General features: G+C 39.0%; 1 protein-coding gene across 9 annotated transcripts in view; it reads left to right on the plus strand.

The window, feature by feature from the left end:
• Positions 1 to 12,078, plus strand: part of BCKDHB (branched chain keto acid dehydrogenase E1 subunit beta) — a 729,304-nt gene that overhangs the window by 48,131 nt on the left and 669,095 nt on the right. For all 9 annotated transcript variants that reach the window (XR_009558664.2, XR_009558665.1, XM_060283289.1 and 6 more), the window contains exon 6: positions 2,141 to 2,249. Coding sequence is in view for 7 of the 9 variants with exons in the window: in XM_060283289.1 (XP_060139272.1) it covers positions 2,141 to 2,249 (109 nt within the window). In the remaining 2 variants the exon portion in view is untranslated. The remainder of the gene's footprint in view (positions 1 to 2,140; positions 2,250 to 12,078) is intronic.

Below are 12,078 nucleotides of genomic sequence, written 5' to 3' on the forward strand. Positions count from 1 at the left end.
AAAGCTCTCCTTCTTTCTTTCTTTTTGTTTTTTTTTTGTGATAGAAATCATCTTTATTTATCAAAATAACATATATTACCAAGACATGAAAAATGAAACTGACAGTTATACATTCCTATCAATCAAGTTATACATTCCTACATTTGTCAAGTTATACATTCCTATCAGTCTTTGGCAAGTTTCACAGATTTGTGCAGCAAAAAGGCCTTACTTGCAAATTCCATTTGAGCAGAAAGCTTGGTTTCTTTCTAATGGGGCTTTCTCACTTAACAGTTGATTCTGGAGTAATTTTAATAAGTCTACTGCTTAGTGCATATTTACCTCAAAGGCACAGGAATAAAATTTTGCTTTTAGTCTATTTCTTACTTTTAAATAGACCGACAGAAGACTTGGTTACCTAGGTATGTTTTCCAGTCCAGGGTAACGTAATACTTGCTCAAGCAATTAATTTTGAAGCATCTGCCTTTTACAGCCTTCCACAATAATCTTAGGTCTTCCACAACAGCTTGGGTCTTTTGATTAAAAAAATATATATTTTTTGCTTATTTTATGTCCTAATTTTTTACATTATCTTTTTTTCTATTTTCTGAAGAGCTTTCCAGGGAATCAGTATAAAAACTCATAGATATTTCTACCCAGAGCTTTATGTCTGGTTTTTGATAACATGAGTCATTTGTAAGTATGTCTATGTTTTATTGTTTTTTCTACCAGATCAAAGTTGTAAAATTTTGTAGTTAAGTAGGGGTTGCATAATTTTTCAATGTAAGCTAGAAATGGTAGGTTGGGACAAAAACCACATTTGAGGCAACAGTTATTTTTGTGCTTGAGCTGAAGATTGATTCACATTTAATGTTTATGATGTTACCCAGTATTTTTGAGAGCAGTTCTTTTCTCTCACCCCTACCTCTCTCCCCCCATGCTTTCTCTTTTATTTTATCCCAAATGAGAATATACATATAGTACAAAAGGCTAAAAATAAATACATGAAGAAAGCAGCTGAATAAAAACTAAAATAGGAACATAAGATAAAGACATTGTGTGCTATGATGAGCAATGTATTTAACAGTCTCTTTTCGGAAAATAGTGAGATTTGTGTTATTTTACTTTTTAAATAAAAATTCTTCAATAAAATGGTATAAAAATGATTTTGAAAGCCAAATATAGTTTGCTTCAAGGAATCTTATTTGAGTCTTTGTGATAAATTCAGGTTTATTTTAATGATAACTCTTCCTATGTAATAACATCTTTATGTAGTTATTTAACAATCATTAAACTGGACAAGAGTTTGTGATTTGAGGCAAAATGGTGTAGAAATTAAGAGCTTGGTCAGTCAGAACAGGCAAGAATCCTTGCTTTAGCAATCGAGGTAACCTTGGGCAGGCTACTTGTCTCTCTTTAAGCCTCAGTCTCTATTTCTAAATTGGGGAAAATAATAATTGCTACTTCATGGGGTTGCTATGAACATGAATTAATCCACATAGTGGATTAATCAACAGTTAACACGTATGCCACCTGCTGTTATTACCATCATCTTCCTCATTATCAGTCTCATTCTCAAGAAGGTCCTGAGCCCTTTCCCCAACTGGAAATGTGCAACGTCCACACTTTTCTTTTAGCTTTGCAGTAACTGCACATTATATTACCTGGATCATAAAGTTCAGTGGATTATTTTTCCACTTAGGAAATGAAGGCCAGATTTTTCATGGGAAAGAAGGAGATTTTGGCATCTTAAAATTGGAGAAGAGAGTTGCATGCCTTTGAAAAGTACCAGTTGGATATTAGTAGAAAAGATTTCTTTATAAGTAAATACAGGAAGATATTGACAAATTTACTTTTTTGTTTTGATGAGTGCTCTTTGTGGTTTCCTTTTATTTTTTATGTATATGCCAGTTTAACTCCTTGAGAGAATAGCAGTATCTTAATTACCAGAATATGGCGGGCATCTGATAAATATTTGTGGAACAAATGGGATCATTTTGGACAATATGTGAATTTTATGACAAATGGTAATTAGTCTAAAAATACAAGATTTCTATATTTAATTAGTAACAATTGGTTATTTAAATATCAACCCTTGTATGTGAGTTTACTGGGATTCATTTTCACTGAACTTGTCTTAAAAAAAAATCTGTTTTTGCAGGTGGTTATACCCAGAAGCCCTTTCCAGGCCAAGGGACTTCTTTTGTCATGCATAGAGGATAAAAATCCTTGTATATTTTTTGAACCTAAAATACTTTACAGGGCAGCAGGTAAATTTTTCCTTTATTTTATATTTATGAACATCTTTATACATTTTGTTTTGCATAGCTCAAAATTATAATTTTTCTTTCATAAGCTTGATTTATATTTCCCTGTAGAAAAAAAAATTCTGTTGTCTTCTATATTTAGTTTGTCCTCAGCTGTATATTTTAAGTTAACTTTAGAGAAAATCCATCTAGCTATTTAAATTTTAATTTTGGAAACAGGGAAGCAATGTGAAGTGGTAGCAAGAAAGTAGGGATTATGTTTGGCTACATAGTAGATGCTAAGTAGATGTGGGTTGAGTGGAAAAGGTTGAGTGGAAAAGGTAGCCAGAAAGTAGGGATTGTGTTTGGCTACATAGTAGATGCTAAGTAGATGTGGGTTGAGTGGAAAAGGTACTAAATAATATCAAATGTCCTTTTAGCTAAAGTGTCCTTGTAGGTCTTCATCTAAATTAGGATTCCTTTGATAGTGAAGGGGGCACTATTAGTTTTGTAACATCAGGTCTGCACTGGGATGAGTGTCTAGGGCAAACTGAAATGTTTGATCACCCTCTTTCTAGCTCAGAATCATAATTCTGTAAACACTCATCTATCATTGCTTCTTTATCAGCCATAATGGACTTTTAAACATCAAACTGTTTATTCTGCCTAAAGTGTATTTTATTTCAAATTCAGGGTGCTTTGGCAAACCACTCTTTTCCTCGAATAGTTAGGCTTAAAACATTTTGTTTTATTGTGATGTGAATTACGTACATTTAAATACATATGCAGAGATTGTAAGTGTTCAGTTGGATAGATTTGACAGTCTTCTACATCCATGTAACTACTATGTAAAACAAGACTGGAAAACTTTCATTGCTCCAGGAAGCTCCTTCCTGCCTCTTCTCTGCCAATCCATTCTTCCTACCCCAAACTTTCTGATCGCCACTTTCTGATTGCTTTCAGCATGGATTAGTTGCGTATGCTTTGGGCCCTCATATAAGTCATACTGTGCTGTGTATATTCTTTTGTGTTTGCCTTCTTTTGCTCAGCCTAATGGTTTTGAGATTCATTCATGTTGTTGCTTGTATCAGTGGTTTATTCCTTTTTCATTGCTGAGTAGCATTTGCATTGTATGAATATATCACAGTTTATCCCTTCCCCTGTTGATGGACAAATGATCATTGTTTTCAGTTTTTGCCTATTTTGTACAAGGCTGCTAGAGACATTCTTACACGAGTGTTTTTGTGAACATACTGTTTCTTTCTTTCTTTTTGTTTTTGGCGATAAACATCCAGGAATAGAATTGATGTGTCAGAGCAGATTGAATGTTATAAGAATCTACTGAAGACTTTTTCTAAGTGGTTATGCCATTTTGCATTTCTGCGGGAAATTTATCAGAGTTCCAGTTGCTCTTCATTTAAGCATACTTTAAATTGAATCTCTACATTTTGGGGGAACTCTATAGTTATCTATATCCCATTATGCAATAAAAAATAACAAAAGAATTTATAAGCTTGAGGTGAAAAGGAAAACACCAATGTTATATACTGAGTAGCTATTTGATTTCTAATTACTATGAATACCCTATAAGTACTATATTTGTAAGGCCAACCAATTCAAGCTAATCAATTAATACAGGTTTTTTTTTTTTTTCCCAGTTTTTAATAAATGGGGACTAAGTAACATTTGGAAAAGTACTATTCACTTTGCTCCGGATTTTGATATCAGGATTGGTGAGGGAAATGTTTAATGTTATAGAATTCCAGCTAAGAGAATGAGCTTGAGAAATTTGTTGTAGGTGTGGCCCTGGGAGAGATTATGAAAGACCCTGATGAGGATCGAGGCTCAGAAGTTTTTCAGCTTTTTCCCTGTGATTGTTTATGTGTCATTTCAGGGATTCTTAACTGAATCTTTTCTTGTCCCAGTAAAGACTAAAAAAGAGTTTATTTCATAGCTAGAGAATTTCTCTGCCGAAGAAAGTAGGCTTGGAAAAGAGTTAGCCACTGAAATCCTTATAGGAGTGTTCTCCAGGTGGTTATCAAGCTTGATCCCTGTGCCAGCAGCAGGAGCACTGGGGGAGCTAATGAGAAATGCAGGCTGTCAGGCCTCAGTCAGTTCAAGACCTACTGAATCAGAACCCCTGGGGACGGCCCAGCTCATTCTGTCTTCACAGCCTTCCAGGTGCTTCTGACTCATACTAACTTTTGAGAACCAGTGCATAACGTCAGTTCTAAAGCAATAACTATCTCCATTTATTTTTTATAATTCTTGGTTCTTATGTAGAATTCAGGATGCTTTTTTTTTTTATTGGAGTATAATTGCTTTACAATGGTGTGTTAGTTTCTGCTTTATAACAAAGTGAATCAGTTATACATATGTTCCCATATCTCTTCCCTCTTGTGTCTCCCTCCTTCTCACCCTCCCATCCCACCCCTCTAGGTGGTCACAAAGCACCGAGCTGATCTCCCTGTGCTATGTGGCTGCTTCCCACTAGCTATCTACCTTACGTTTGGTAGTGTATGTATGTCCATGCCACTCACTTTGTCACAGCTTACCCTTCCCCCTCCCCATATCTTCAAGTCCATTCTCTAGTAGGTCTGAGTCTTTATTCCTGTCTTACCCCTAGGTTCTTCATGACATTTTTTTTTCTTAAATTCCATATATATGTGTTAGCATGCGGTATTTGTCTTTCTCTTTCTGACTTACTTCACTCTGTATGACAGACTCTAGGTCTATCCACCTCATTACAAATAGCTCAATTTCGTTTCTTTTAATGGCTGAGTAATATTCCATTGGATATATGTGCCACATCTTCTTTTAACCCATAGTTTTCTTAGCCTTGGCCTCTGGTTCAAATCCGTATCTTGCAGCTGGCCATATTTTGGTTTCTGCTCTTTTGTGGGGACGGGGATGTGAACAGGGGCTCTGAACGTTCTCACGCTGATTCTGCAGCTGCTGCCTGCGTGCAGCCCCCTTTTCTCTAGCTCTATCTGTTCATCTCTCAGATCTGCTTTGCACTGGTGGAGGAAACTCCAAAATTAAAGTTGTTTGGAATGATGTAAAAGGGAATGGCGTATTTTGATTCAATAATCTGGATTATTGTGCTTTGTGGAAGACGTTTCTGTATTGACAGAGTCCAATAAATAAAAGAAGGTGCTTTCGATTCATTTAAAAGATCGGAGTAGCCTGATAATTTCTAAGTGGTAATAATAGGAAGACTTGTAGTATCCACAAACACTAACTTAACAGACTGACTTTATTATTTTTTTTAATTGGGGTATAGTTGTTTTACAATGTTGTGTTAGTTTCTATTGTACAGTGAAGTGGAGTTCCCTGTGCTATACAGCAGGTTCTCATTAGTTATCTATTTTATACATATTAGTGTATATATGTCAATCCCAATCTCCCAATTCATCCCATGCCCCCCTTCCCCCCTTGGTGTCCATATGTTTGTTCTCTACGTCTGTGTCTCTATTTCTGCCTTGCAAACCGGTTCATCTGTATCATTTTTCTAGATTCCACATATATGCGTTAATGAACATTATTTGCTTTTTCTCTTTGTGACTTACTTCACTCTGTGTAACAGTCTCTAGGTCCATCCACGTCTCTACAAATGACCCAATTTCGTTCCTTTTTATGGCTGAGTAATATTACATTGTGTATATGTACCACATTTTCTTTATCCATTCAGATAGACTGACTTTTTTTCTGACATTCATTCGTCTTGAATTTCTAGCATACATTTGGGAATAGTCAAAACAGAGGAGACTAAAGATGTGAACCTTTACATTTAAATTTTTTTTTTAAAGTTCATGTTGGGAAAATTCACAGAGTAATAAATATAGATGTATATTCTTATATTACAAACACGATGCTGATAATTCCTTGTAAAAATGGGAGTTGTGTTTATTGCATAATAGCTCATTTAGGTTAATTATCCAGTAATCTTAACTAAATGTGACATGGTCAAGTATAAGGAAGGCCATAAAAGCTAACTTTTAAGTAGCCTAAGGCAATGTTTATAAAATCTATGCATTTAAGTCCTCATTTTATTTATGGAATAGTATCTTAAATACATAGATAGATATAGTCATGAGTTATCCAATTTCAAAAAACTAGGCTAACAATAAAACCCATTATAAGACCTTAAGTACAATGGAAATTTATCTTTCTCTCACATAAACATCCTGGTTGGCAGTGCAGTGGTGCCTTAGTCATCAAGGTACCAGGGACCTTCTGTCTGGTTTCTCTATTGTCTTCAACATGGTCCCAGATGGATGCTCCACTCCCAACATCACATATACATTCCAGCCACCAGGAAGGGGTGAGGGAGGTGGAAGGGGAAAGGGAGGTGGAAGGGGAAAGGGAGTCATCTTCTCTTTAAAGAATGACTTGGAAGTTGCACATATTAAATCTACTTACATCCCATTGGCCAGAACTTAATTACAGGGCCACACCTCGCCACAAGGAAGGCTGAAAAAGTAGTTGGGGGCTTCCCTGGTGGCGCAGTGGTTGAGAATCTGCCTGCTAATGCAGGGGACATGGGTTTGAGCCCTGGTCTGGGAGGATCCCACATGCCGCGGAGCAACTAGGCCCGTGAGTCACAGCTACTGAGCCTGCGCGTCTGGAGCCTGTGCTTCGCAACAAGAGAGGCCGCGATAGTGAGAGGCCCGCGCAACGCAATGAAGAGTGGCCCCCACTTGCCACAACTAGAGAAAGCCCCCGCACAGAAACGAAGACCCAACACAGCAAAAATAAATAATTAGTAAAACTCCTACCCCCAACATCTTAAAAAAAAAAAAAAAGTAGTTGGGTACTAGGCTAAAGACTAAAAATTTTATTGTTACACAGTGATGGGAGACACATATTGACAACTACCAGTCTCTGTCACAGTTGCTTGCGTGGTTTCCAAAAGAAGTTACACATTTTTTAATTTTTATATATTTTTAAAATTATTTTTATTTTTTTTTTGAGGTACGCAGGCCTCTCACTGTTGTGGCCTCTTCCGTTGTGGAGCACAGTCTCTGGACGTGCAGGCTCAGCAACCATGGCTCACGGGCCCAGCCGCTCCACGGCATGTGGGATCTTCCCAGACCGGGGCACGAACCCGCGTCCCCTGCATCGGCAGGCGGACTCTCAACCACTGCGCCACCAGGGAAGCCCAGAAGTTACACATTTTAAGGAGGGGATAGAACTCTTAGGAATAATATGGTTTGGCTCATAGTCTACTTTTAGGAATCTATTTCAGAGATACACTGATAAAATCTGAGAAAATGTTACTGTTCATTATAGCACCATTTTTAAGAACAAGGACTGGAAATAACCCATTCGTCCATCACTAGGGGATTTGGGCTTGGTTGAGTAAATTAAACTACATTCTTTTGATGGATTACGCTGCAGGTCTTTAAAGAAGTGAGACAGATCTCTGTATACTGCTCTATCAGTCAGGGTTTGATCAGAAGCAAAACACTAGAAGGTATTATATTTATATATACTATATGCAGTTGTAGAAGCTAAATAGTCCATGAAAGGTTGTTGTTTCTGTGTTTGGTGCTATATCTTGAAGTTTGCAGGACAGACTGTTGAGAAGGGAAGATGGACATGAAGCAAGGCAGAGCCAGGACAAACTAGAACCTGCTTGGATGGATTAGAGCCCAGGGGGCAGTCTGGAACTCCCGTCCATCTCTCACCACCGCCAAGGCTTAGTGTGAGAAAAAGATTGCTTTGATAGGAGATGCTTCAAACAGCTAGGAGGCTGTTTGAACAGCCTGTCCAAGAAATGGTGGGGGCTTAATTAGCAGACAAAGATGGGTTAGAAATTTGTTAGATCGTATGAAATATTTGTGTCTAAGTAAATTTAAGAAGGGGAAAGAAGAGGGAGGGGTCAAGAGTAAGTGTAGAGTAAGATTTCTTTGTCTGGTAGTAATGGAGGAGTGGTAGATACCCTGCAATAAAAGGTGTGTACGTGTGTGTGTGTGTGTGTGTGTGTGTTTGTTTTTATTAATTTTTATTGGAGTATAGTTGCTTTACAATGTTGTGTTACTTTCTGCTGTACAGCAAAGTGAATCAGCTCTACGTATACATATATCCCCTCTTTTTCGTGTTTCCTTCCCATTTAGGTCACCACAGAGCATTGAGTAGAGTTCCCTGTGCTATACAGTAGGTTCTCATTAGTTATCTCTTTTATACATAGTAGTGTATATATGTCAATCCCCGTCTCCTAATTCATCCCACCCCTGTTTGTTTGTTTATTTTAAATGTGTACGGAGCTGGCTTGGAAGTTAGGACTCTGGAGTCTTGAAATAAGTGAACCTCAGAACCCTGGGATAGAAGCGAATGCCCAAATCTTCCAGAAGGTATTTGCCTGGTCCTGGAAACATTGAGCTTTTGCTCTGATGACTCCATGGAACAGTGGGGACAGGAGACAAAGTCCAGGACCTACTTTAGGTAGAGAATGTACTAGGAGCCCTTGCTTAAAGGTGGGACTCCACGTGCCACATCCACGGTGTGAAGTACGGAAGTGGCAGGAAGAAACATTACCTGTCTTGACTTTATGCTGGTGGAGAGAAAAGAAGAAATCTCTAAGAATTCCGATCACAATATGACCCTTACACAGGATTACAATTTCAATATGTGCCCATAAGTGTGGTGTGAAAACTCTTAAGAAGGTAATTTAATTTAAGTGGTTCCAGCCCAAGAGAGCTGTCAGGAGGTAACAAAATCCTCTCTGGAGCCACTTCAAGTCAGGCCTCAGAATAGTCCTACAGGTAGAGTTCCACAAAGAAGATAGAGTCCCCTTGAGTAAGGACAAGGAAAGGAAGATACATACAGGCCCCTCAAGACTTCGGATATTAGAACCAGCATATAGACACTGCAGAAAAGTAGGCGTCACATCAAAAAAGGAGGCACTTGAGAATATAAGCAGTAGACTAGCAAATCTGAAGAACAGAATGGAGTGTTTAGTAAAGAAAAATAATAAATGAAAGAAAAAAAATCTCTGGTTTAACCAGAAATTATAAACAGAGAAAGGAAGAACTGGTAAACTAGAAGACAAGGTCAAAAAAATTTACCAGAATGTAGTCTAGAGAAACGAAGAGTAGGAAAATAGGGAAGATGTTGAGTATGAAGGGACAGTGAGAAAGTGTAAATATATCTAAGGAACAGAGTTGAGCGCGATTCCTAATAATGCTCATTAATAGAATTTTACTGACAGAAAAGTAATTCCCTAGCAGTTGCCACTCTTTACAATCAGAACTAGATTGATGCAGTTGGAAATATTTCAGGGAAGCCTCAGCTATTATGTATTTTCCCCTCCAGCAACCTCATTAAGATGGTATTTTCCCAAGTCTGGAATTGTATTCTCTCCTTGATTCCTGCAGTAAAGTATTTAAAGGATACTAGGTAAGGAGTTCCTTTGGAAGCTAAAGTATTAGGCATCCAAAAAAAGGTAACTTGCTAACTCAAAGGTGAATTTTCTCCTAACGTATAATTTTTACCTATATCGTTTATATCGCTGAATCCTGTTCAAGACTGGTTCCGTTATAGAGAGTCACAGTTACCCAAGGCTTTAGCTTGAGGTTGTGTGCACAGGTCTCTCCCAGTAGTTAATTTTTCAACATCTATTATAAGTCCTTTATTTTCTTTGTGGGGCACAGTCCTCCCATGGGCACTGTTCTGGGTCCACTCCATTTGGTTCTGAAGGGGCTGCCAGCTGTCTTATCTGACCTCCATCATCTCGGGGAATGGCTATGTGGCTCCAGCCCAGCTATTCTGACTTCTCTTCTGGGACTTTCTACGTGGAGACAAGGCTGCACTTTCTGCGGGCGGTTTGTCTGGGGTGACATGGGACTGCAGCCACGTCCCCTGCCACTTGGTAAATGATGGTCTCTAGTAGAAGAGAAGTAGCCCCCGCTAGCTGCAAGGTCAAGCATACATGTTCGCTGTGGATGAGAGGAAGGGAGAGAAATAGACACCCAAAGTGGAAATCCTCGCCATTCCCATTCTTTAGGTTAGTTCCTAAGGCTCTCTGGGTTCCTTCTTTTTTTTTTTTTTTTAAATTTCTTTTATTTATTTTTGGCTGCGTTGGCTCTTTGTTGTTGCGTGCGGGCTTTCTCTAGTTGCGGCCAGCAGGGGCTACTCTTCCTTGTGGTGGGCAGGCTTCTCACTGCGGTGGCTTCTCTTGTTGCGGAGCACAGGCTCTAGGCACGTGGGCTTCAGTAGTTGTGTCACGCAGGCTCAGTAGTTGTGGCGCATGGGCTTAGTTGCTCTGTGGCATGTGGGATCTTCCCGGACCAGGTCTCAAACCCGTGTCCCCTGCATTAGCAGGTGGATTCTTAACCACTGTGCCACCAGGGAAGCCCGGTTCCTTATTTCTTGAATCTTAATTTGACTAAGGAGTTTCCCCCAGGTCCTTCTCTTTAATCTCATTATAAGTTGAACCTCCTTTGTGTTTCAGTCTTCTGTCGATTTCGCTGATAACCTTGACGAATCTAATCTGTCATCTTGTCTCCCCCCCCTCCGTTGGATTAGCAAAATAAATGGCAGCTTTTCGTAGATTGATATAAATGCTACTTTTGTCCTAATGCTAAAGCAGGATGCCCATGTGTTTATAATAGTACTTATTACTTCATAAAGTTGAGAGGATTAAGTGAGATAATCCATGTGTGTATTTGCGTATTTGCCTAGTGTTTATGCACTTTTTTTTTTTTTTTTTTGCGGTAAGCTCGGGCCTCTCACTGTTGTGGCCTCTCCCGTTTCGGAGCATAGGCTCCGGATGCGCAGGCTCAGCGGCCATGGCTCATGTGGGATCTTCCCGGACCGGGGCACGAACCCGTGTCCCCTGCATCGGCAGGCGGACTCTCAACCACTGAGCCACCAGGGAAGCCCTGCACTTTTTTTTTAACGCTTCTGTACTAGACACAGCACTATATTGTATAGGCTAATGGACTATTTCATTTAATACAACAGCCTTGCCAGAAATTCTGTCACTATCACCATTTTATCCATGAGGAACCTGAGGATTAGAGAAGTTAAACAATTTGCCCAAATCCACACAAACAGGATTCAAACCCAGACAGTCTAGAGTCAGGTATTGGGTATGTATGGCACAGATGGTTCCATTTAATTGTCACAAAACCTCTGCCAGGTGGTATTATCCTGAAACTGAAGTTGAGAGAGTTTAAGAAACTTGTTCACAGAGGAATGAGTGATAGAGTTAGGTTTTAAACCAAGATGTTCTGACCCCAGAGGCAGCCTTCTTTCTAAGGTTACCCTATTTTACATCCTATTTAAACACTGTTGAGTGGAGGGCATCAATGAAACAATTTGCTCCAGTGTCCTAGTTTCATGCCAAGAAATATGCTACTTAAAAAAAAAAAATTCCCGCAGAATTAAAATGATCCATTTTGTAATTGAATGGAAATATATGCTATCAATAGCCATTCATTAAGGCAGTGAATCCCTCCTGTAGTATATAGTCCAAAGTTTGACCACGTACTGACTGCGTTAACTTCTCCATTGGCATAGGATTAATTTTCTTCTTAGAAAGGTATAAAAACCACATGACACAGTACATTGTGGCCACAGGTGGGGTTTGGGAGCCTTTGCTCTGTGCTATCGTTAAGGGACTTAGTCTTATGTCCCCAGCTAGAGGCAACGGCAGCTGAGAAATGTAGTCTATCTGCATTTCAGAGAGAGGGAGTGAAATCATTTGTCCCTGTCACAGCTCTTCTCGACCTATCTGACCCCTCATTTTTGGACCTGGTCCCCATATACTGTTCTATGTTCAAATATCTGTGCTGTGGTCACTCTCCTCTATGTCTAGTCTACAACATTTAGAAAGGATTTCTTCAGT

The sequence above is a fragment of the Globicephala melas genome, chromosome 14 (assembly GCF_963455315.2).
Source record: "Globicephala melas chromosome 14, mGloMel1.2, whole genome shotgun sequence".
Classification (NCBI taxonomy): Eukaryota; Metazoa; Chordata; class Mammalia; order Artiodactyla; family Delphinidae; genus Globicephala; species Globicephala melas.